This window comes from Panthera onca, chromosome B4 (assembly GCF_046562875.1).
Source record: "Panthera onca isolate mPanOnc1 chromosome B4, mPanOnc1 haplotype 2, whole genome shotgun sequence".
Taxonomy (NCBI): domain Eukaryota; kingdom Metazoa; phylum Chordata; class Mammalia; order Carnivora; family Felidae; genus Panthera; species Panthera onca.
In genome coordinates, this window is record NC_138345.1 from 91937646 (window position 1) to 91963306 (window position 25661).

Genomic DNA, 25661 nt, shown 5'->3' on the forward strand with positions numbered 1-25661 from the left:
CCTCCTGGAAGCAATGATGCTATTAATTAGAATGAAAGAGCATTCACTGTAGGTCCTGTCAGTAACTTAAAACAGGACTAACCTGGAGGAGAATCTTTTTTTTTTAATTAATGCTTAAAAATGTTTAATTACCAATCAATTTAATTTTTTGATAGGTTTATGGCTACAAATGATTTGATGACAGAACTGCAGAAAGATTCCATCAAGTTGGATGATGATAGTGAAAGGAAAGTAGTGAAAATGATTTTGAAGTTACTGGAAGATAAAAATGGAGAGGTACAGAATTTAGCTGTCAAATGGTAAGTGTTTTTTTACTTGCTTCCCACCTCCACCACCCCATTAAAAAATTTAGTGTAATAGTTGGTAAATTATCTTAGTCTTGTGCTGTGTCTTTCTGTAGTTTTCTTTAGGGTTTGCAGGTGAGTCGTGGGTGTTTAATGTTTGTAAGTGGTACATACACACTTCTTAAAGTTTCTATATTGACTAGATGTGGCTTTTTATGGTATTTATTATTTAAAAAAATTTTTAACGTTCATTTATTTTTGAGAGAGAGACACGCACAGTGTGAGTGGAGGAGGGGCAGAGAGAGAGAGGGAGACACAGAATCCGAAGCAGGCTCCAGGCTCTGAGCTGTCAGCACAGAGCCCAACGTGGAGCCTCGACCCTTATACCTAGAGATCATGAAGTTGGACACTTAACCGACCGAGCCACCTAGATGCCCCTATTTATTTATTTTTAAAGTTTTGAGAGAGGGAGGGAGGGAGGGAGGGGAGGGGGAGAGAGAGTGGGAGAGAGAGAGAATTCTATGCAGGCTCTGCACTTTTGGCATGGAGCCCAATGCGGGGCTCAAACTCATGAACCCTGAGATCATGACCTAAGCTGAAGTTGGATGCTAAACCGGCTGAGCCACCCAAGTGCACCTATGGTATTTTAATTTGTGTGAAATATATATATGAAACTTCAGAAAGAGTGGTTCTTTCACTTGTTTGACTTGATTTTTTTTTAGCTGGGTTACAAGGCCTCCCTGCCTCTATTCATCTCTGTATGAAAATTTAAGAACCAATGATCAAGGGAAATAAAAAATAAGAAGACTTCGTAAACAATAGCAGCAGTTAAAACCATAGTTAGTCCAAATTAACAGCGATGACACAGCAGTTACAAGAATTGTTCCTAAAAATTGTGGGAATTCCAGTTGTCTTTGTGTACAGTGCAGTAGGAGCATCTAATTGGGCATGATATTGACAATTTGACTCTTACTTTTAGTAATCAGGTACAGAATTTGAGTTCTCAGTAAATTCTATTAACAAATAGTTTAATTTATGCATATCAAATACTAGAAAACCTTAACAATTTACATAGTAAGGTATTAGAAAGTATAACGTTTAGTTTCATATGACAGATTAGGGAATTTTGTCATTTTGTATGCCCTATGATAATTAGGCATCAGTTTAAATAAAGCATTGTCTCATGATTACTTTTTTATTGCATTTTATTTATAAAGGTTTTAAGTTTGTTTTAGGCTAAGCTTTTACATACTTGCTGTAAAAACAGGCAAAAATGTGAGAAATCATTGGTCATCATAGAATTTCTAGACCTGCAGTACAATTTTCTTTAACTTGGGACATTTGCAAGTTTAAAATAAAATGTGTCTTCAAAAGATAAGATGCAGAATAATGTAAATGAGTATAATTTACTTTAATCATGATTTTTTATCTTTTATTGTTTTTGTCTGTGCTTAATAAAATTAAGTTCTGTTCAAAATATATGCTGAGCATTTACCAGCTTTTGAAAGTAGTGTTTGTCCCAGGTTGAGAGTTGAGAGGTACATAGCTCTTACTTGGATGTATCATTAGGAACCTGAGCTTTTGATGTTTTGAAGACCTTTTATACTTAAAATTAACAGGTTGGGGGAAGAAATGACATATGTTCAGGAAAAAAGAAAGGAATTAAGATGTAAACAAAAGTAATACAGTAGGAGATAAAACCCAAGAGTGATTCTTGGAGGAGGGAAAATCACAGTAGGTAAATTACTAAGTAGCCTTATTGAGAATTTGGGAAAATTGTTAAAGAACCTATCACCCAAAAGAAACTCAGGCCCAGAAATCTTTCACACAAGTCTTTGAAACCTCAAAGAACAGATAATTCCAGTACAGAGAGTTCTAGGACTATTTCAGAACATAAAGTATGAAAACTTCCCTGTCTTTTATTTAAACCCAACTACTGATAACAAATCCTGACTGAAGATAATACTAAAAAAGAAAGGTACAAACCATTTAAATGTTAAAAGTATAATCCAACAATATAGTAAGTGTAATAGACCACGATCAAGTGAGATCAATCCCAGGAATATGAGGACAATTCAGTATTATGTGCTTGATCAGTATATCTCATCATGTTAACAGATAAGAGGAAGAAAAAACAGTTGTCAATGCACTGGTAAGATTCAGCATTGACAATTAAAAAACAACAACACAAAACACAACACTTAGGTCAACAACAACAACACAAAACAGAACACTTAGTTAGGTTACTTAGTGTAATTAGAGGAGTGAAACACCTTCCAAAGACCAATATCCTACTTAATATGTCATTGGAGTGAAGAACAGGTCAGGTCAGGGATGCTTTATCTGACTAGGGAAAATTCACTGCCTGTTTCAAGGGAAACATTTAATAACATGGAGTTGACAAGACCTTTTTTAGCATTAGAAGTACACAAACATATACATTCATACCTCAGCCCAAAAGCCAATAAATTACCAGATACCTTTACACTAAAATCAGCTACAAAGCAAAGATGGTCTCTATCTCCACTAGATTCTCTTTGAAGGTATTAGTCACTGTAGGACAAGTGGGTAATAAAACTGGACACGTAAGAATTGGAAGAGGTACATGGGAACGTGGGAAAAATCAAGGCAGTCAAAAAAATTTAACGCAAATAGGAAGAATTCAGTGAAGTAATACGATGTGAAAGTAATGAACAAAAATCTGTAGCTTTCATATAAGCAAGCAGTAACCAATTGGAATATCTCATGGAATCAAATGTTCATTTGTTACAGCAACAGAAAGACAAAATGCCTAGGAATGAAATGTAACAAGAAATGTGAAGTGGTGACCTTGAGTAAGGGTATTGTATGGTGTATGTAAGGTTATAGTTTTATCTTTTTCAAAACTTAAGGAAAACTTTAAAATATTTTTGACCCCTAACAAAAATGTACTTGGAATAAATGGAAAGACATTCCATGACCTTGGATAGGATAACTCAACAAAGTTGTTGGTTCTCTCCAAGCTTAGTGCTAACTTACTTGTAAAAATCAGTTATTTCCACAAGCTAGACAAGTTGATTCTAAAGTACATTTTAATAAATATTTTTAAATTTTCTTTTAACGTTTATTTTTGAGAGAGCACGAGATGGGGAGGGGCAGAGAGAGAGGGAGACGACGAATCTGAAGCAGGGTCCAGGCTCTGAGCTGGCAGCATAGAGCCCGATGTGGAGCTTGAACTCATGAACTCTGTGAGATGATGACCTGAGCCGAAGTTGGACGCTTAACCAACTGAGCCACCTAGGCGCCCCATTCTAAAGTATATTTTGATGGGAGAGGGAAGGAGGCAGGTGTTTGCCAAGAAAAGTCTGAAAAAGTATATCAGTTGCTGAAGTTGGAGAGGTATTGCTTAGCCCTACTAGATATGAAGAGACTATTATGTTTCTCTAAGCACAGTAGTGAGGCATTAATGGACAAATGGAGTAAAATAGAATAGAAACTACGTGATGGAAAGTTGAACTTTTTTTTTTTTTTTTAAAGACTGGTTAACCATTTGAAAAAGATAAAATTGTATCCTTATCTCACATACAACATTCCTACTTAAGGTCACCATTGTTTTGTTTACCTTAAAGTAGTTTTGCCTGTTTTAGAACTTCATATAAATGGAGTTATACAGTATGTCCTCTTTTGTGTCAGCTCTTCTCACTCACCATATCTGTGAGATTCATCCATGTTGAGTGTATTAGTATTTCTTGACTTTTTATTACTGGTTAGTAGTCCATTGATATCTATTTATGTATTTGGTTTCTTTCTTGGGTTTGGCTATTTTGAATAGAGATAAAATGAACATTCTTGTATGAGTCCTCTTTAGGATATAGGTCTTTCCTTACGGATAAATACCTAAGAATGAAATTGCTGTTGTCCATTTAGATTTTTAAGAAACTGCCCAGTTGTTTCCCAAAGTATTGTATCATTTTACACGAATGTCCCAGTTGTCTCCACATTCTCCTCAGCGTTTGGTTTTGTCACTTTTTAATTTTAGCCATTCCAATAAGTGTATAGGTGTAGTGTTTTTGTTTTTGTATAGGTGTAGTTTTAACTACATGTCCATGATGACAGTGCTGTTTTGTGTTTGTTATACTTTTTTTTTTTTTTTTTTTGCTGGACTTTTCCCAATTGAGGCGGGGAAATATATGCAATTCATATATATACATATATTTTATATTTTCTCCCAACTTGATAAGCTTAAGTTTTTAATTTTAGTTTTAAATTCAGTTTTGTTTGATAGTTTATAAATTAATTTTAACTTTCATGGTAATTGTTTTCCCTATCATAAGAAACCTTAGTTTTACCTTTTGTTGCAACAATTTTCTCTTGTTTTTTTCTAAAAGCCTAGGAGTTTCAGCTTTTACTTTTAGTCCTGTGATCTGTCTTGAATTTTTTGTGAAGTAAGAATTGAGTTTTTTTTGTTTTTTTTTTTTTTTAATTTTTTTTTTAACGTTTTTATTTATTTTTGAGACAGAGACAGAGCATGAACGGGGGAGGGGCAGAGAGAGAGGGAGACACAGAATCGGAAGCAGGCTCCAGGCTCTGAGCCATCAGGCCAGAGCCCGACGCGGGGCTCGAACTCACGGACCGCGAGATCGTGACCTGAGCTGAAGTCGGCCGCTTAACCGACTGAGCCACCCAGGCGCCCCTTGAGTTTTTTTTTTTAATTTAATTTTTTTAATGTTTATTTAGAGAGAGAGCACGTGTGCAAGTGGGGGAGGGAGAGAGGGATACGCAGAATTGAAGCAGGCTCCAGGCTCCGAGTTGTCAGCACAGAGCCTGATGTGGGGCTTGAACGCAGGAAATGCAGTATCATGACCTGAGCCAAAGTCGGATGCTTAAGCAACTGAGCTACCCCAAGTTCATTTTTTTCACATAAATTTCCAGTTGCTGAAGCAACATTTCTTGAAAACACCTTCTTTTCTCTATTGAATTGCATTGATATCTTTGTCAAAAATCATTGACTATTAAAATGTGGGTTTATTCCGAGGCTCTGTTGTGTTTCTGTTTGTGTATTCTTTTGCCAGTACAAAACTGTTACATTAGTGTAGTGTGTTAGTCAGCCTTGCCACTATTGACTTTTTGGGCAGATAATTCTTTGTTGTGAAGAGCTATCCTGTGCCTCCTGTGTACTGTAGGATGTTTAGTAACATCGTGGCCATTAGCCACTATTTGCTAGTACCATTCATTCCTTCTTCCCCCGGGAGTGACAACCAAAATGTCTCCAGACATTGGTAGCTGTCTGTTGGAGGGTAAAAATTGCCCTTTGTGCAAAAATGCTGGTATAGATCTGTAGAAGCCTGATGTAAGGTAGTGTAAGTTCTGTAGCTTTATTCTTCCTTTCCCAAGAGAACTTTGATTTTTAGTTGTTGGTTTTTGTTTTTGTTGTTTTGAATTTCCATGTAAATTTTAGAATCAGTTTGTCAATTTCTCTTCTTCAAATAAGTTTGCTCAAATTTTGATGGGGATTGTGTTGAAGCGATAGAGATTTCTGAAGAGAATCAACATCTTAACAATACTGAGTGTTTTCACAGGGAACCATAGTATCTCATACTTACCTGGTTAATAGTAGTTTTTGTTAATTCCTTGGGATTTTCTCCCTAAACAGGGGTCATCAGTGTCATCGGTGAATATCCTCTTTCAGTTCTGATTTTGATAATTTGTGTTTTCCCTTTTTTTTTCCCTCAATTCATCTAATTAGGGATTTACCAACTTTACTTACTAAAGAATTAAGTTTTGTTAATTTTCTCTATTGTTTGTTGCCTATTTCATAGATTGCTTCTCTTTTACTATTTTCTTTTCATCTTCCTTTCACATTTTTAAGCATTTAAAGACATATATGTGCCTCTATTTACTTCTTGAGCTACATTATACAAATTCTGGTAGAAATCTGTCTTTTAAGATTTTATTTTTATTTTATTTTTAATTTTTTTTAATGTTTATTTTTGAGAGCAAGAGAGAGCACGAGCAGGGGAGGAGCAGAGAGAGAGGGAGACACAGAATCCGAAACAGGCTCCAAGCTGTCAGCCCAGAGCCTGACGTGGGGCTCGAACTCACAAACCATGAGATCATGACCTGAGCTGAAGCCGGACGGACGCTCAACCGACTGAGCCACCCAGGCACCCCAAGATTTTATTTTTAAATAATCTCCATATCCAATGTGGAGCTTAAACTCACAGCCCTGAGAACAAGCGTTGCATGCTCTACTGAGCCAGCCAGTGCCCCTAGTCTGAAACATTTTTAATTCAGCGTGATTTTTCTTTGATCCATGGGTTATTAGAAGCAATTGTCAAATGTTTGGAGGTTATCTAGATGTTTATTTTTACTGGTATCTAATTTAATTCCATTTTGGTCAGAGAACCATACTCTTTAAAATTTCAGGATGTTTGTTTTGTCTACTTACTGAGGTTTCTTTTATGGTTCAGCGTGTGGTACGCCTTGGTGAATGTCCCATCTATACTTGGAAGAAAGTATATTCTGCAGTAGTTGGGTATAATGTTTTAGAAAGGTCAGGGTAGTTGATAAGGTTCAGATTTATATCCTTTGTGATTTTTTTTGTTGTTGTTGGTATTAAATACCGAGGAGTGTTTAAGATTTCCAACTATGATAGTTTATCTTTGATAATCAGTTTTTGCTCCCATGTATTTTAAAGCTATATGACTTAAGGGCATATACATTTATAATTATGTCTTCTTGATGTTTGACCTTTATGGGCATAGAATGTTTCTCTTTAAATATACCTTATTGTGAAATATATTTTCTCTTATGTTAATATGGAAAAGCCACCCTAGCTTTTTTTCAAAGCTTTTTAAAAAATGTTTTATTTACTTTAGAGAGAGAATAAAAACAGGTAGGTAGGGGAGGGGCAGAGAGAGGGAGGTGCTGAGGATCTGAAGCAGGGTCCGCACTGAGAGTAGTGAGCCGGATGTGGGGCTCAAACTCAGAAACCATGAGATCATGACCTAAGCCGAAGTTGGACACTCAACTGACTGAGCCACCCAGGAGCCCCCACCCCAGCTTTTTTAAGATTAGTGTTTGCATAATGTATCTTTTTTTTATTTTTCAGTTTAATCTGAATCTGTGTTTTTATCTTTAAATGCTGTGTCTTGTAGACAGCAGATAGTTAATTCTTGCTTTTTTTTCTTATTGTTTCATGGTTTTTGCCCTTTAATAGGAGTGCCTTTGTAGTCCATTGACATTTATTGTAAATAATTGATTTGTTTGGATTTAGGTGTGTGTCATTCTTCTTATTTTGTTTTTGTTGTGTTCTGGGTTCTTTTTTTTTCCCCTGCCTTCTTTTGGGTTAATCAGATATATTTTTTAAAAATGTTTATTTACTTTTGAGAGAGAGACAGAGACAAAGAAAGAACAGGAGTTGGGGAGCAGAGAGGGAGACAGAATCCCAAGCAGGCTATGCACTGTCAGCTCAAAGCCTGACTGGGCGATCTCAGGACTGCGAGATCATGACCTGAACTGATAGGAAGGGTTGACACTCAACTGACTGAGCCACCCAGGCGCCCCTGGATTAATCAAATATTTTATAGCAACAGTTCTTAAAGTTTGATTCAGGGGACCTTGGAACATCCCATGACCCTGAAAGTGTCAAAATTATGTGAATAATTCTAAGGTGTTATTTTCCCCTTGGCTCTCCATTTTCTTTTAAGTGCATGGTTTAATTTTCCAGAGGCCACATGACATGTGATATCACAACAGACTGAATGCAAAATCAGATAATGAGATCCATTTTTTTAAGCGCAAACATATAAAACAGTGCTATTATTCTCACCTTTTTTGAGAGTATAGTTTATTTTCATTACTTGTAATTTTTAATATGGTATAAACATCGACAGATACAGTGCACATAAAAGCTCTTTGGGATCTTGATTGATTTTCAAAGTGTTAAAACCAAAAAGTTGAGAATTGTCACTCTAGGGGTTATAAATTGCATCTTAAATTTATGGCAATCTATTAAAAGTTAATATTGTATAGTTGATATAAATTATATAAAAACCTTGAAACATTTTTCATTTACTTTCTTCCTGTATTTGTGCTTTTTTTTTTAAATATATGTATGTGTGTCTATAATACAATATTATAGTTTGAAGAAAAACTATATAGTCTTTTTAAATTTTAAATTTATTTATTTGTTTTTTAGTACTCTGTACCCAGTGGGAGGGCTTGAGATCAAGAGTTGGCATGCCCTACCACTGAGCCAGCCAGGTGCCCCATATAGTCTTCTAAATATAGCCTTTTATGTTTACGCACATTTACATTTCTAGTAATCTTTGTAAATCTGAGTAACTATCTGGTTTAATTTTTCTTCAGCCTAAAGAACTTTTCTTTGGCAATTCTTATAGTACAGGTTTGGTGGTGATAAATTTTCAGCTTGTGATAATAAATTATCTTTACAGTTTTAAGGAATAATTTCATTGGATTTGGAGTTCTAGGTAGATCTTTCTCTGGTTTTAGTTACATCACTATCTGGCATTCAAGTTGTTGTTTTCAAAAATACAGTTTTAGAGAGTTGACAGACATTATTGCAGAAGGGTTAGTCCAACAAAACTATTTTGCCATTGCCAGAAGTTAAACTCTTTAAATTCCTTTTTGGAATCCCTTTTATTTTCACTCTTAATGTTTTCATTGTTTCACCTGGGTCTCTACATATATGCCATGTCTCTTTTGTCATTGCCATCATTTTGGATTGGACTGTTGTTGGAGAAATCCAATCTTCCTGATTGTTTTTTGTCCTCCTAATTCTCCAAATTGCACTGCCTTGGACTTCTCTAGTCAAGTAGTTGACAGCTAATTGAGCGTCTGTATATGAAACATTGATCTGACATTTATCAAATTAAACTATTTTTATCATGTCATGTATGCTTGACAAAGTGCACTGGCTCCCAATTTTAACCACATCACATTTAAATTTGCTGGCCTGACTTTAAAGGTTTCCATAATGTCTCAGGGGCCTACCTTTCCTGTCTTCTTTTATGTGTATTTTGTATCAAACAGTTCTTTTCACCCCTCATTTCTTTCAGTATGCATTCCACTCATTCTGTTCTCTGATCTTTCCATTTGAAATGCTCTTCTTTTTTTAACAATATTCCATCAAAGTCCAGTACCTAAAAATCTGTCCCTAAGGTTCAGTCTCCTGTCCTGAAAATGCTAATAACATTGAATTTAAAAGTTTTTTTTTTTTTTTTTTTAAGAAATTGTGTAGAGTAGTGAATGCCTTCATTTCTCAAGTAGTTGTGTGAATTCCTTATCAACCAGTGGTAAATGTATGGAGATAGGAGCCATACTTTTCTTATTCAGTATAGTCTTGAATACAATGGCTCTTAAGTGAAAATTCATGCACCAAACATCTACTATCTTAAATTCTGTGGGAAGCATGCAAAGGAAGAACTTTTCTTCATCCTCAAACAGTTGACCTGCATGCAAACCTATAATAATAGTGTAAGATACTAATATGGAAGGAATATACAAGGTTCTTTGGAAAGACAGAGTAGTACTAACTTTTTGCAGCAGATTATTTAGTGCTTTAAAAATTTAAACAAAATAAGAGGGATGTAAATTTTTTTGGTTCACAAGATAGAGTTGGTGATGATTAGGAGGAAGGAAGGGTTAAAATTGGCAAAGTGAAATATTGGATGGCATTGCTATTTCATTTAAACCGTAGAATCCCTGTTAGGAGCAGACTCCTAATTAGCCTTTTTATTACTAAAAAAATGTGTTGTGTATTTGAAGGGTTGGGGGGGTGGTAAGCATCTTGTTTCATGATACCATGGTAGAAATCAGTGGGGAGATGTGGGAAACCCATCAATCAAATTTGTTTTAAACCCTTATTCATATACTATCTGTGATTCAGGCATAGTGTATTTGCTTTGTGCCGGTAGTTGCTAGGCAGAAGAAATTCTTTTACTTGTCTATTTTTCTGTTTTTGTATTTAATGTAAATTAAAAACTTTATTTTCTATTTTATATTACAGTCTTGGCCCCTTAGTGAGTAAAGTGAAAGAATACCAAGTAGAGACAATTGTAGATACCCTCTGCACTAACATGCTTTCTGATAAAGAACAACTTCGAGATATTTCAAGTATTGGCCTTAAAACAGTAATTGGAGAACTTCCTCCAGCTTCCAGTGGTAAGCAAGAGCACCATTTTCTTCCTAGTTCCTTTTTACTTGGAGGTTTTTGCCCTCCACCTTTTTTTTCTCCTGGTCAGGGAGGGAGAGCAGTGCCTGTCAAAAGGTCTTTGTAAAGATCCCATTGAACAATCAAGGGAAAAAAAAAGCCTGGAGTCCTATTTTTGCTTAAAAATAAATTCAATTTTCAGTTTTAAATGAATATCTTTTGATTGAATTTAAGTATCTTGTAGGAATACCAAGATTTTATATTGTTGTATGTACCATAACTACAGAATAGAGTTAATGCCAACCTATGCAATGAGGGAAAAGATAACCAAAATTTTGAGTTATTTCTGATTAGTTCTCTATTTTCAGTATTAATTTTGCTTTGTATCAAGATTTATGATGTGTAATACTTAACACCATTAAAACAGCTGTGAAAGAGTTGAGTTTACTAGTATCTTTAAGGCTGAATCTACAGCTACCTTGGTAATTTAAAACTACAATTAATGAATTTGTCTATTAATTAGATTTTGGTCTCTGGCACAAATATTTAGGTAATGCAGATTTTAGAATTGGTTTTGACTACTAAGCTATCAGCTAAAATCAGCAGGCTAAGGTTTTTGATGGTCTGATTCACAGATGGGGAGAAATTATTACCTCCCTATTTCATGGAAAGATGGAGACTGGTGGTAATGTAGTCTAAGTGTGTAGGTTTTACTCCTTTACTTAACAAGTATTTATTAATCATCTGCTCTACTAGCTACCATGCTAGATGATTCACGTGTATTATTTCAGTTAGTCTAAAGATCAGCCATATGGGAGGTCTTAATATTTCCAGTGTATTGTTGAGGGAACTGAAAGAAAGACTAGGTTAATTCACCCAAAGTTTTGATTACCTGTTTGGGTAAAGATTCAAATCCTCCATTATCTTTTAATCCAAAGCTGATGCTTTTTCTACTGTATCTTACCAGTTTGTCCTTACTCTTATTAATTATTTCAATAAAATATCTCTTATATTATTACATTGATTAATTATGTCAATAAAATATCTCTTGTATTAGTTAACACTGATAATCATTCTTAGTTCTTTTCTCTCATTGAAACATGTTTTAGTTGGTTTCTGGTTCTAACAAGAATTCTAACCATTTAGATTATTTCTTGTTCCTTTTTTTCTTCCACTTGCCAGTAACAATACGAATCTACTTCAGAATAGTAATAACCTTGATTTATGAGTTCTTTGGAACAGCATTTCTACTTCATAATGAAGTTTTGGGATCTTTGGATTGGAGTACGAAGGATCTTATTTTAGGTTACAGCTCTCTCTCTCTCTCTTTTTTTTAAGAGACCATGTTAGGTATTGGAGATTAGAATATATTTGGTTTTTAGTTCACAGAAATTTTAAAATATCTAGGTTACTAGTAATAAGAGTATTCAAGTAGAAGAATAATCATTTCTGCTTTCCAGTCTAGAGGTGCAAACACTATAGCCATTACTGGCTCCACAGGCGAGTCATTTCTGTATATAGAAGTAGTTGTCCAGGAGAGTCTGTTGAATTGGTATTGTTTTGCCATTGTCGTGTACTCCTTCTGCAGTTATTATCTCTTATTCTTGTTTATGTCTAATAAATTATTTTATTGGAAAACAATCTGTTTTGGAATACATATTTTTCTGACATGAATCTCTTGAGTCAGTCTTGATTATAATCAAGTTTTGAGTTGTTGAATATCTGGTAACCACCATAAATACAAGGTGGAATCAACATACTTACTTGCCTTGAAATTATAATTGGTTTATTATTTATGCAGGCTCTGCATTAGCTGCTAATGTATGTAAAAAGATTACTGGACGTCTTACCAGTGCAATAGCAAAGCAGGAAGATGTGTCTGTTCAGCTAGAAGCTTTGGATATTATGGCTGATATGTTGAGCAGGTAAACATGCCTGTGATTTATATTACTTGTAATACAAAAACTGTGCATTTATTAAAACGCCTTTTGATAAAAATAAAATTTGGCCTAAAATTGTTCATGTTTGTTTATTTTTAATATTATTTTTTAATTGTTCATATTTAAATTGTGGCTGTTTTATAGATATGTGGTTAGGGGTAAGAGGAGAAATAAACTAATTATTTATCATGTAATACTGCATAGCAAGCATTTTTTGTAGTTTTGAAAAGTAATTAAATTTGTCATTTGAATGTTTCATCACAGTTTTTATAGTTTTTTACTCTTATATTTTGAATATAATGATCTATTTAGATAAGAGTTGTGTGGGTAGAAGTAACAAATTTTCCAGTTAAAATAATGCTGGTATACATTTTAGCACCCATGATTATACTGCATGTTTTGGGAGGAGGGAGCTTGACTTTGTACATTTGTTCCGTGTTTGCTTTCATCTGGAGGTCAAACTTGGGAAGATAGGAAGATCTAAGCAACTGTTAGGGGGAATATACCTTAAAAGACCTGTCAATTTCATTTTGTCCCTAATTCTCCAAATCATTATGTCTTCATTGTATATTGTTTTTGCCTGATCCACTGCAACTTGAAAATAATCAAATGCCTTCGTCTGGTACATACTTATAGTGAAAGGTAAGAGCAGTCATCCTGGCACACACAAGAGCTTATATGGTACTATAGGAGATAAGGACAAAAATGACTACAATGTAAGATTGAATGAGACTAAATACTGAAACTATTAAGTGTATTTTTGGGTTTAAAATGGACGATTCCAAGATTCCAAGAAAGATTGGCATTTGAATTTAATTTTGAAGAATGGATAGGACACTGGTGTATGTGCCCAGGCTTAGAATATATTAGCATTAAGTAATCTTGGAGTTGGGAAACATTGTATTCTTGTTTTCCATCATATATGAAATGAATAGAAGAGTAGTAGGAAATCATTTTCATAGGTTGTGGTTATGTTGAAGAGGGTGAGGGATTTATACTTAATTTGGTTAAGTAGGAACTATTCAGTTAGACTTCTTGTCCTGTGACTGGATCAGTTGCAGTGTCCTGGCACATAGATGCTTAACTGCTATTGACTCCTTGAACTGCCCATGTGAAATGATTTAGAAGAGAGGGTTGAATCAACAAGATCAATGCAACTTTGTATATAGATGTGTTGAGGAAGGCAGCAGGGATAGTCAAGAGATGCTGAGATTTTGAGTGTTGTGAACTCCCAAAAAGCTATAATAGAGAAAAAGCTATTAATAGAGAAAACAATTAGAAATCTGGGAGGGGGAGAAAGGGACAAGACCATTGGTTTTTTCATGTATTCTCAAGCTTGTTGGTTGGATAGGGATACAGTTCTAGATTCCAGAAGGGAATTTTGGGATACAAATTTCAAAACTGTATTTACTTAACTTTTTAGTTGGGTTGGTAGAGAGAGTAAGAATTTAGTTTTACTTTAATTCTGAATATGAATTAATGCCTTCTAACATTTTTACTCTTTGACTACATTGGGGTCAGAGGCCAGATATTTAAGTAGTGCTCAAACATCTTGAATTTATTTATTGTTTTCTTTTTTATTTTAAGGCAAGGAGGACTTCTTGTTAATTTCCATCCTTCAATTCTGACCTGTCTGCTCCCCCAGTTGACCAGCCCTAGACTTGCAGTGAGGAAAAGAACCATTATTGCTCTTGGCCATCTGGTTATGAGCTGTGGAAATATAGTTTTTGTAGATCTTATTGAACATCTTTTGTCAGAATTGTCCAAAAATGATTCCATGTCAACAACAAGGACCTACATACAATGTATTGCTGCAATTAGTAGGCAAGCTGGTCATAGAATAGGTAAGAAATATTTAAATACTTTAAAATTTTCTTTAAAGAAAAAAATGAATATTTTTAAGAACCAATATGCTTTTCTTAGGTGAATACCTTGAGAAGATAATTCCTTTGGTGGTAAAATTTTGTAATGTAGATGACGATGAACTAAGAGAGTATTGCATTCAAGCCTTTGAGTCATTTGTGAGAAGGTAAGTCTTAAGATCTCTATTTTTCAAATAAAAATGTTCCCTTAGAGTAATAATTAAGCTCTAGGTTAGGTGGGTGTGGAGAAATGGATTGTTTTGACAGTCAGGATTTGAGTTTTGGATTTCAGATGTATCTTGATTAAATTATTAAGCTGATCATATAGTATTTGAAGTGGATATCATCTTATATTTCAGAATACAGTCTTTATTTTGAAATGTTTCCATTTCATTCTTAGGACTTGAACTTAGAAAGTCATTTATCGTTGTCTTTTAGTGTAATTTGATAATGTGGTTACTATCCTAAAGGGCATTAGGGTAAATCAATTATCTGGCCAAAAATCAATAGTGAATTTTATATCTTTTCAGCAATTGTTGAGGTTTATCACCTCCATTTTGCTAGGACAGTGGATCTCAATTTGGAAACCTTGGTTCTAATAATAAAATCTGCATTTATGTGCTAGAAGGCCATACTGGCTAAGTAGCAGATTTTTTTTTTTTTTTTTTTTTTTTTTTTGTGCCTTTGGTGAGAATTAAGTTTGGTAGCACAGTGTCTTGAGACTTCACTTATTATCTGCAATAATCCTTTGTCCCACTCATGGTTTTGAGAAGCAGCTTCATGGTCATACCAAATATTTTTTTTTTATGTTTATTTTTGAGAGACAGAGCATGGGTAGGGGAGGGGCAGAGAGAGAGAGAGGGAGACACAGAATTCGAAGCAAGCACCAGGCTCCGAGCTGTCTGCACAGAGCCCGACGCGGGGCTCGAACTCATCAACCGTGAGATCATGACCTGAACCGAAGTCGGACGCTTAACCAACTGGGCCACCCAGGCGCCCCCATACCAAATTTTTAAAATCAGAAATTGTGGGATTTGTTTCTGTTCTTTTAATTATTCCTTTATTGTGGGGCATTTCTATGTTCTATCTCAGAACATATAGCCAGAGCTAGAACGTATAGCATATAGCTAGAAGACCTAGCCTAGAAGAGTGTGCCCTGGCATTTTTACAAACAGTCCTAGTTGCTGAAGAGCATGTTCACTTGGGCTTGGTCTTCTAGTCATATGTTCAGAAGATAGACATAAATATACAGATTTCTATTCCACCCTAAATTAACCACAGTATATCATTTATTGTAAGAATCATCCTGATTTCAGAGATGTGAAAATGTGAGGGGGAAAGTTCATCTTAAAATTAAGTGTAATTTGAAAAGTAAATATTTTAAAATATGTCGAGTCATTGCTATTGAAAAGGCTAGGAACCACTTTTCCTGTGCTATGTTAAAGGGAAGAAAGAAATCTGGTAATAAAGCAAACTGTGTCAGATATTACATGAAGGGGAAAAATAGTTATTCAAGGCAGCTTTTATTTTTTTCTTCAGATGTCCTAAGGAAGTATATCCTCATGTTTCTACCATTATAAATATTTGTCTTAAATATCTTACCTATGATCCAAATTATAATTATGATGATGAAGATGAAGATGAAAATGCCATGGATGCAGACGGTGGTGATGATGACGACCAAGGTATTTCAAATTATATAGAAGCAATGTGTTAAATTTTCATCAAAGAGCCAGTGTTATAGATGGAGAGGATTCTTAACCCCAAATTGTACCATTTATTTATAATAGTGAAAGTGGAAATGACCTCAGTATTCAACAATAGCAAGTTGATTAAATAAATTATGGGGCATCTATGTATTAAACTGCTGTACAACATTTTCAGAGTCCTGTTCTAGAAAAATATTAAGGCACTTATTAATAAGCTTTGTGAAAAAGTGGGACAAAGTTATGTCCCAGTTTTATTTTTTTTTTTAATATACAGAAAAAAAGATGTTAGTATTTTTCCCTTAGCTAGCAATATAAACGATATTTGTGTTTTGTGTGTGTGTGTGTGTTTTGTTTTGTTTTTATTTTTCTTTATTCAAATTTCTACAAAGATTTTGTAAGGAGGGAAATGAAGGTTATTTTAAACTGTGATGTAGATATACATATTCAGTTGTTTGGCTGGTTGTATACATACTTTCATGAAAAATCCTAAATATTGTTTGAGGCTCCATTTAACTTTCATAAATAATCTAGACATTTCTCAGGCTCCTAAGATTGATGTCCTCATGCTGTGATTTGTACTCTGGAAAGGGATAGCACTTTTAGGAACATAGATGTTTGTGTTGTTTCTGCTAGTATTAAAAGAATCATAGTGGAGATAATTAAATGGGTAAGTTATGTGGTATATGGGTTGGTGGATTTCAGGATAGTTTTCATACTTTTGATTTTTGAATTTATGTCCTCTTAAGTCTATAATTTCATTTGTCTTAAAACAACAAGCAACTATAAAAAAAAATCTCCCTTAACCCAATATTACACTGGCAGCTAATGCCCAGTGTCTCTTACAACCGAACTGAAAAGAACGCTCTCCAATTCCTTTTTTCTTCTCTCTTAAATCTAGTCTTCAGTGATGGACAGGATTGCCAGTGATCTCAAATGTTTGCCTATTACTAAGTTCGGCAGTGTTTCTTGAACTTCCAGGGTACCACACTCTCCTGGGTATAGTCCTGTTTTTGTGATTATCCCTTTTCAGTCTCTGTGCTGGTTGCTCTTCATAATCCTGACCACTAAACTTCAGAGTATTCCAGGGCTTAGACTTCTCTGTGAACTCATATTCTTGTTAATTTTACCTAGTCTCCTAGGTTTAATATCCTTAAATGTCATTTAATATCATTATGCTGAAAACCCAAATTTTTCTTTATTCCAGATCTTTCCTGTGACTTTTAAGTTCATGTATACATCTGCTTAATTGATTCACTGCTTAGGTATAAAATATCTTCTCCCCACTTTTCCCCTATCTCCTGCCTAACCAGTTTATTCTTTAGCCTTTTCCATCTCATCTTAGTCTCTCAGGCCAAAAACTTTGAGGTTATACATAATTACTTTTTCTTGTATACCCCCCTCATTCAGTCTCTCATCTCCGGGCTTTCCTCTTTATTCCTTCTCAGTGTTTTTATTTTCATTGCATTTAATCCCTTTTGACATATTGTAATTATTTTCCACATCTAGGATGTAAGTTTCATGAAGACAGAGTTTTAGTTTCTCTGTTGACTGCTTTATCCCAGTGCCTAGGGTAGTGCTTGACACACAGTAGGCACTCAGTAAATGTGTTGTATTAATGAAGGGATTATAATAGAATATCTTTTGAAAAAAGCAGTAGCAATATCTTCCAAGTTTTGATTGTTGGTTTTTAGTGTGCCAGGTACTTATGTTGAATAACTAACCAAGTCCTTTAGCTGTTACATCAGTTTTCATGGGTTATACCTAATGACTGTCTTTGCACCATAGTGTTATTGTAACATAAAAGCACCATAATTTCAGTGATTAGGATATTTAATGTTTTAATAACCCTTTTTTTCCAATAAAGTATATTTCTACAAAATAATTCACATGGGTTGCCATGGGGAAAACTTTATTTGTTTGCTTTTAAATAATCTATTTTGATATAGTACCTTTTAATTTTCAAATATGTATTTGCAAATAAGTCATATGCCTTGGGTTTAGTAGTATGTGGTTAGGTTTTCCTATAATGTGCCAAAATGAAATTAAGTAAACAAAACTTTAATATAATCCTAGGATTTTGTAAGGCATAGCTGGCCACATTTAGCTGTCACTAAGCTAATTGGAATATAAGCCAGTGAAGAGATGACATCTTTTCCCCCCACTGAGGAATCAGCGTGTCAGGGCTATAATCTTATCTAATAACAAAATTATTGTTAATTTTAGACTGTTCTAAGAACTGCTAGCATTTTTGCCATCCTCCTGACTTTATGTTGCCCAACTGATTCAGTCTGATAGTGTTGGAAGGAAATAATTTTCAGAGATTTTGTATGTAATGAAGCATACATAAGTGAGGTGGAGTTGATAATGCTTATACTTGGAATGCTTATTGTTTTAAGGTTTAACAGGAATTTGGAGAAGATGGTGCTTTGTTGTTAGAAGGATTTTCTTGTAATTGAGGAAGTATTGTGTTTTTAAACTGTCACGAGAATATGTTGAAAGGTTGGAAATACACATGTTTTTTCCTAAGAGCCCATCATTAAATGTAATGAAAACCCTTGTAATCCCAAAGAAAGCTGATGTCAGTCAGGATTCTTTTTCTCCCCAGAAAATTAGTCTACAGCATGTCCTAGGATTGTAACCATGCTTTTTAATATATCATCTATAGTCACAAATCATATTTGCTGGTTTATTTTATTAACGCCTTCTGTGATTGATTGATTGCTTTTCCTATAGAGTCAAGTAAGTAAACATACTGTTTAAAAGGTTGGGATGAGAGATTTATGTTTTACAAGTATTTATTTTGGAAAGAAGTTTCATGTGTTAATAATTTAAAAATGATTTTAAATGATTTAAGCTGCTCATTACCCATAATAAGTGAGAAGATGATTAACGAGTTAAAAACAATTACGATTATTTTCTTTAGAGGTTAATTTATATGTAACTTGGTATAATTTCTATCTGTTTAAGTACTTGCACTTTTAACACTTGCTGTACTTAAGTGAAAAGTTTTAAAACTGTCTTAGTTTGAATATCGATTCACTTTCTGTATTCAATGATAAACTTTTCTTACCTGTTAACATTAAAACTTCTCTCTAGGGAGTGACGACGAATACAGCGATGATGACGACATGAGCTGGAAAGTGAGACGTGCGGCTGCTAAGTGCTTGGATGCTGTAGTTAGCACAAGGCATGAAATGCTTCCAGAATTCTACAAGACTGTCTCTCCTGCACTGATATCGAGATTTAAAGAGCGTGAAGAGAATGTAAAGGCAGACGTTTTTCATGCATACCTTTCTCTTTTGAAGCAAACTCGTCCTGTACAAAGTTGGCTGTGTGACCCTGATGCTATGGAGCAGGGAGAAACACCTCTGACAATGCTTCAGAGTCAGGTCAGTTTAAAATTATGATTGAGGGGCGCCTGGGTGGCTCAATCGGTTAAGCAGCCGACTTCGGCTCAGGTCATGATCTCGTGGTCCGTGAGTTTGAGCCCCGCATCAGGCTCTGTGCTGACAGCTCAGAGCCTGGAGCCTGTTTCGGATTCTGTGTCTCCCTCTCTCTGACCCTCCCCCGTTCATCCTCTGTCTCTCTCTGTCTCAAAAATAAATAAACGTTAAAAAAAAAAAATTAAAAAAATAAATAAAAGTACAATTGAAAGTCATGTTCATAAATATGATCTTGTAAAATTGGGTTTTTATATGGAAATGTGAGTCTCAGGACATCTTCAGCGAAGCAGAGTTCTGGGATATACTTCTATAGGAGTTTATGTATACTCATTTCATGCTATGTCACTTACAGTTTATTCTGATGGAGGTATTCTTGATTTATTAGATAAGCAATATTAAAATAATTTTAAGATTCAGTAAAATTATCTCTGATGTTAACAGAGGAATCTTAGGAGTGAAGCAAAGTATGAACACAAGTAGTGTGACTCCACAGCTCTAATTTAGCTGCATGATCCTGGACAAGGTAGTTATTTTTTTAAACCTCACTTTTCTCACGCGTAGTAATGGTTTACTTAGAATTGTCTACCCAGGGAAGTAAGAGATGAGATGATCTATGTAAACATTTAGTGTAGTGCCTAGTACATAGTAAGTATACTTACGGATTTTTATTACTAAGAGCTGGCATTGATATTTTTCACTTTAGGACATCTCTAAGATTCTAAAGATCAGAGCTAGATAGCTCCTATTGAATGTTTGGTGCACGCTAGGCATTTTCCTATCTTGTATTTAATCCCTACAGCAGCCCAATGGTGTACACATTGGTGCATTTTTATAAATTACAAAACAGATGTTGAGAGGGACTGAACAACGAAACTATGGGAGATGTACATACCGTATGTCTCTTGCTTCAAGTAGTACAAATTAACAGAAAATTCCTGGTGAACTTAAAGGTGAACATTGAAGAATGCACTGTAGAAGGAAACGAGATAAAGTGTATGGAGGACACAAGCCATTAAATAAATGTATAGAAGTCAGGTAAAATCATGGGACATTCTGATGGTTTGACAAATCAGGTTGTTGTCTTTTGTCTCTAGCCCTCAGGTCACTCTTCAACATGGTATGTGTCTGTATGTATCCTCCCACCCAAATACCCTATGTATGTTTTACCAGCTAACAAAACGTTAGAAAGTTTAGAAGCAGATGTCTTTGAATCATAAACTTGCTGCATGTAGCTATATTTTGAAGTGAGGTCTTATTTCATTGTGAGAGCAAACTAAAAGCAAAAATAAAGACCTGTTTAATGGTTTATTTTCCATAATTTGTCCCTTTTCGTTTAATGCGTATCTGTGCTATTTTTGTTCAAAAAGCCATTTATAAATTATGTTGCTAAAATTTTGGTTGAAAATTTACTATTTGGTTAGATTTCTACTTAGTCTTATGTATTTCAGAATCAAAAATTAATTAAGGAAGACTTGTTGCTCTGTTAGAGAGCTAATGCTAGCTTTTCTCTGTTATCAGTATAAAGCAAATACAGTTCAAAGAAAACAAATGTAGTGGGTACAACAAAAGCTGCATCAGACAATCTTGTTAGTAGATAGCGGAATTAGGAATTTGACAAAAAAAGATAAACTGTTCATTCTCCCCGTCCCCTATAATTTGTGGTAAGTGTACTGAGGAAATACCAGTAGCTAATGAGTGTGTGATAATTCCAGGTTCCCAACATTGTTAAAGCTCTGCACAAACAGATGAAAGAAAAAAGTGTCAAGACCCGGCAGTGTTGTTTTAACATGTTAACCGAACTGGTAAATGTACTACCTGGAGCCCTAACGCAACACATTCCTGTACTTGTACCAGGTATGAAAGATAAATCACTTTGGGGACTTATCCCAGACTATTATTAAGTCTTCGATAAGCTTAAATCGTTGTTTGCTTCAAAAGCGTAATTTGTGACAACTTAATTTGCACGTACAACTATCTTGAACTCAAGTTAGAAACTTTCAAGTACAGAGTTTAAAACCTTACTCTAACTTTCTTGGCTGTCCTATTTATTGTAGATTGTGGAGTCTCTACTACTTTAGAGATAGTATGACGAAGTGGAAACTTGAGTAATATTTTAGGGATTAGGTTTTAATTTTTTTCTTTCATGAAACTAAGAATTATTGGACTTTTTTTTTGTTGGCTTTTTAGGAATCATTTTCTCACTGAATGATAAATCAAGTTCATCAAATTTGAAGATTGATGCTCTGTCGTGTCTGTATGTAATCCTCTGTAACCACTCTCCTCAAGTCTTCCATCCTCACGTTCAGGCTTTGGTCCCTCCAGTGGTGGCTTGTGTCGGAGACCCATTTTACAAGATTACATCTGAAGCACTTCTTGTTACCCAACAGCTTGTCAAAGTAATTCGTCCTTTAGATCAGCCTTCTTCGTTTGATGCAACTCCTTATATCAAAGATCTATTTACCTGCACCATTAAGAGGTTAAAAGCAGCCGACATTGATCAGGAAGTCAAGGAAAGGGCTATTTCTTGTATGGGGCAAATTATTTGCAACCTTGGAGACAATTTGGGTTCTGATTTGCCTAATACGCTTCAGATTTTCTTGGAGAGACTAAAGAATGAAATTACCCGGTTAACCACAGTGAAGGCGTTGACACTGATTGCTGGGTCGCCTTTGAAGATAGATTTGAGGCCTGTCCTGGGAGAAGGGGTTCCTATCCTTGCTTCATTTCTCAGGAAAAACCAGAGAGCTTTGAAACTGGGTACCCTTTCTGCTCTAGATATTCTAATTAAAAACTATAGTGACAGCTTGACAGCTGCCATGATAGATGCAGTTCTAGATGAGCTCCCACCTCTTATCAGCGAAAGCGATATGCATGTTTCACAGATGGCTATCAGTTTTCTTACCACACTGGCGAAAGTGTATCCCTCCTCCCTTTCAAAAATAAGTGGATCCATTCTCAATGAACTTATTGGACTTGTGAGATCACCTTTATTGCAGGGGGGAGCTCTTAGCGCCATGCTAGACTTTTTCCAAGCTCTGGTTGTCACTGGAACAAATAATCTAGGCTACATGGATTTGTTGCGCATGCTGACTGGTCCAGTTTATTCTCAGAGCACAGCTCTTACTCACAAGCAGTCTTACTATTCTATCGCCAAATGTGTAGCTGCCCTTACTCGAGCATGCCCTAAAGAAGGACCAGCCGTAGTAGGTCAATTTATTCAAGATGTTAAGAACTCAAGGTCTACAGATTCCATTCGTCTCTTAGCTCTGCTTTCTCTTGGAGAAGTTGGGCATCATATTGACTTAAGTGGGCAGCTGGAACTAAAATCTGTAATATTAGAAGCCTTTTCATCTCCTAGTGAAGAAGTTAAATCAGCAGCCTCCTATGCACTAGGCAGCATTAGCGTGGGCAACCTTCCTGAGTATCTGCCATTTGTCTTACAAGAAATAACCAGTCAACCCAAAAGGCAGTATCTTCTGCTTCATTCCTTGAAGGAAATTATTAGCTCTGCATCAGTGGTGGGCCTTAAACCATATGTTGAAAATATCTGGGCCTTATTGCTAAAGCACTGTGAGTGTGCAGAAGAAGGAACCAGAAATGTTGTTGCTGAATGTCTAGGGAAACTCACTCTAATTGATCCAGAAACTCTCCTTCCACGGCTTAAGGGGTATTTGATATCAGGTGGGTACCTAGATTTTCTTACTTAAAATTTTATTAGCAGTTGGTAACCTTGAAAGATGCCTAATGCAGAAGCTAAAACAATCTTGTGTTATATGTAGAACCTGTTGCCATATTCAAGTGACATTTTGTTGTTTAAAAAGATAGAATAATAAGATAACGGTTACATGAATCTGTTCTAATTTCCAGGTTCATTATATTTCAGTGCTACTTTTTAATCTTAAAATTGTGGAAAAGACAGATGTTTGTTGAATTAATGTCTCCTAAGGAGCTTGGTACTACTAATTATAATACTAAAATTAATGAATTTAGTTCAAAGGAAAGAACCTAGGAGAGTTTTGTTTTCAGATTACCAGTGTCAACTCCTTTCGACCAAATAGGGGATAATAGTAGCCATTGCTTTTTTTAGAAACTGCTTTTTTAAGAAATTGTGGGTTTAAACACTTCCCTTTTGTGAGGGCTTAGATCCCCCACTGCTGTTCTTCCAACCCTTCTCCTTCCCAGAAGACATTATTTCTTTTGAAACCTAATGGGATTATAGTTTACGAGTAAAACTTTGCTTCCCTGAGAACAGTAAGTGTCACCCCTCTGGACCAAAGAGAATTTTAAGGAATTGAAGACACTGGTGTTAGTTGAAAGTGGTTTGAAAATGATACAGATGCCCGTGGATTTTAGTGAATTTACATACCAGTAGACTTAAAATTTATTTTTAATTAGGCTCATCGTATGCCCGAAGCTCTGTGGTTACAGCTGTGAAGTTTACTATTTCTGATCATCCGCAACCTATTGATCCATTGTTAAAGAACTGCATAGGTAAGTGGAAACAAAGATGAACATACTGATTAATAATTTCAGTAGCCAAAAATATTACCAAGGAACTAAAATGCTTTTAAGGGTCTGGTAATTATTTCATTAAAAAGATAATTGATAATGTGTGATTATTCTATCATCCCTCAGTTTGCAGTTGTTACCAGATAATTTTGCAAATCACTGAAATTGGTAAATAACACTAGGATGTCCTTCAGAGTCAACTACATATTTGGTTCTTGCTTTATCTGTGGGAGCCCCGGTTTTCTGTTATTACTTGTAAACCCTCCAGCTCCTAGGGAGATCTGTGAAGACTTCATATGTAAGGTGAAAACAGTGGAAGAATAAAAAACTGAGTCGGGTAGAACTAAGATAGCCAAGAAAGACTAGGGCTGTCTCTTTTTCTGTGACGTCAAGAATTAGCTTCTTAGGATTATTAGTAATGATTTTATAATTTCTTGTGTTGATTTCATCATCAATTTTCTTAGAGTTGGTAAAACTAAAAACCTTTAGAGTTTAGTTTGGTGTTTTCTTGGAAACAGAGCAATGACAATAACAGCAGAGAGAATAGAGGGATATGGCAAAGAAGCTTTGTAGTTTCGTGCCATTGTGCAGTAGGCCAACAAAGGGAAAAAACACAATTTAAAAGAATTACAGTGGATTACCTGGTGATCAAAAAGAAGGAAATCTTGTCATTTGTAACAACATGGATGGAACTAGAATGTATTACGCTAAGAGATAGAGCAAGATGAATATCATGATTTCACTCATGTGGAATTTAAGAAAATGAACATAGGGAAGGGAAGGAAAAATAAGGTTAAAACAGGGAGGCAAATCATAAGAGATTCTTAAATACAGAGAACAAACTGAGGGTTGCTGGAGGGGTACTGGGTGGGGAGATAGGCTGAGTGATGGGCATGATGGAGGGCACTTGTTGGGATGAGCATTGGGTGTTATATGTAAGTGATGAATCACTAAATTTTACTCCTGAAACCATGATTACACTACATGTTAACTAACTTGGATTAAATAAAAATGAAAATGGATTTTCAGTTAAGAAATGGATTACCAGTTAATAAGAGGGATGCAGGGATAAATGGATGCTATCGCTGGGACCTAGAAATAATTTAGAGAAGGTCTGTATTGGAAGATTCTTGCCTTTGTTCTCCTCACCTGTTTTTTGCTTTGATATATTTGTTGACATTTTTCGTGTTGTACAAGATAGGACAAAGAATCCTGTGCCACATCTCTGTCTAGAGACATATTTCCAAGTTGACAAGTCAACTATTGTGTATCGTTTGTGTAGTTATTTGAGCAGATGATTGTCATTCTCTTTGAATTATGATCTAGTTTAGTATTATTTGTGACTAATATGAACATCAGAACCACCTAGGAAGCTTTTTAGAAATTATAATTTTTAAACTGAAGATTTGGGGATCTTTGATCCTAGTCCATGTCATCATTTGTCCATAATAATAGCAATATTTTAGATGCTTTTCTGAAAGCAGATAATTAGAATAAAGTATTATTCTCATTTACTGTCTTAGTAATTCTAAGCAAAGAGAGGGATGAGGAGATTTAGTCTGGTGTATTTGAATTCTTTTTGAATCCAAGGTATCTCCTGAACTTTTTTGTAATCAGAAGTTTCCTGGGGGGTCAGCCTTGAGTTTGCCCCCCAGTGTATGGTGTCTGAAGTATTACTTCCTTTCCATTTTTTCAAATTGCTGTTGTGATACAGTCAAGTGTTGGCACTGCTCTTTTTCCCCATGTATTCCAAAAGATTGC

At 35.2% G+C, this 25661-nt stretch overlaps 1 protein-coding gene across 1 annotated transcript in view; it reads left to right on the plus strand.

The window, feature by feature from the left end:
* Positions 1-25661, plus strand: part of CAND1 (cullin associated and neddylation dissociated 1) — a 43033-nt gene that overhangs the window by 11372 nt on the left and 6000 nt on the right. The window contains exons 2-11 of the mRNA XM_060657041.3: positions 156-299; positions 10294-10448; positions 12239-12362; positions 13965-14221; positions 14301-14406; positions 15779-15924; positions 19045-19337; positions 21104-21245; positions 21579-23072; positions 23787-23882. Coding sequence (XP_060513024.1) covers positions 156-299; positions 10294-10448; positions 12239-12362; positions 13965-14221; positions 14301-14406; positions 15779-15924; positions 19045-19337; positions 21104-21245; positions 21579-23072; positions 23787-23882 — 2957 coding nt within the window. The remainder of the gene's footprint in view (positions 1-155; positions 300-10293; positions 10449-12238; positions 12363-13964; positions 14222-14300; positions 14407-15778; positions 15925-19044; positions 19338-21103; positions 21246-21578; positions 23073-23786; positions 23883-25661) is intronic.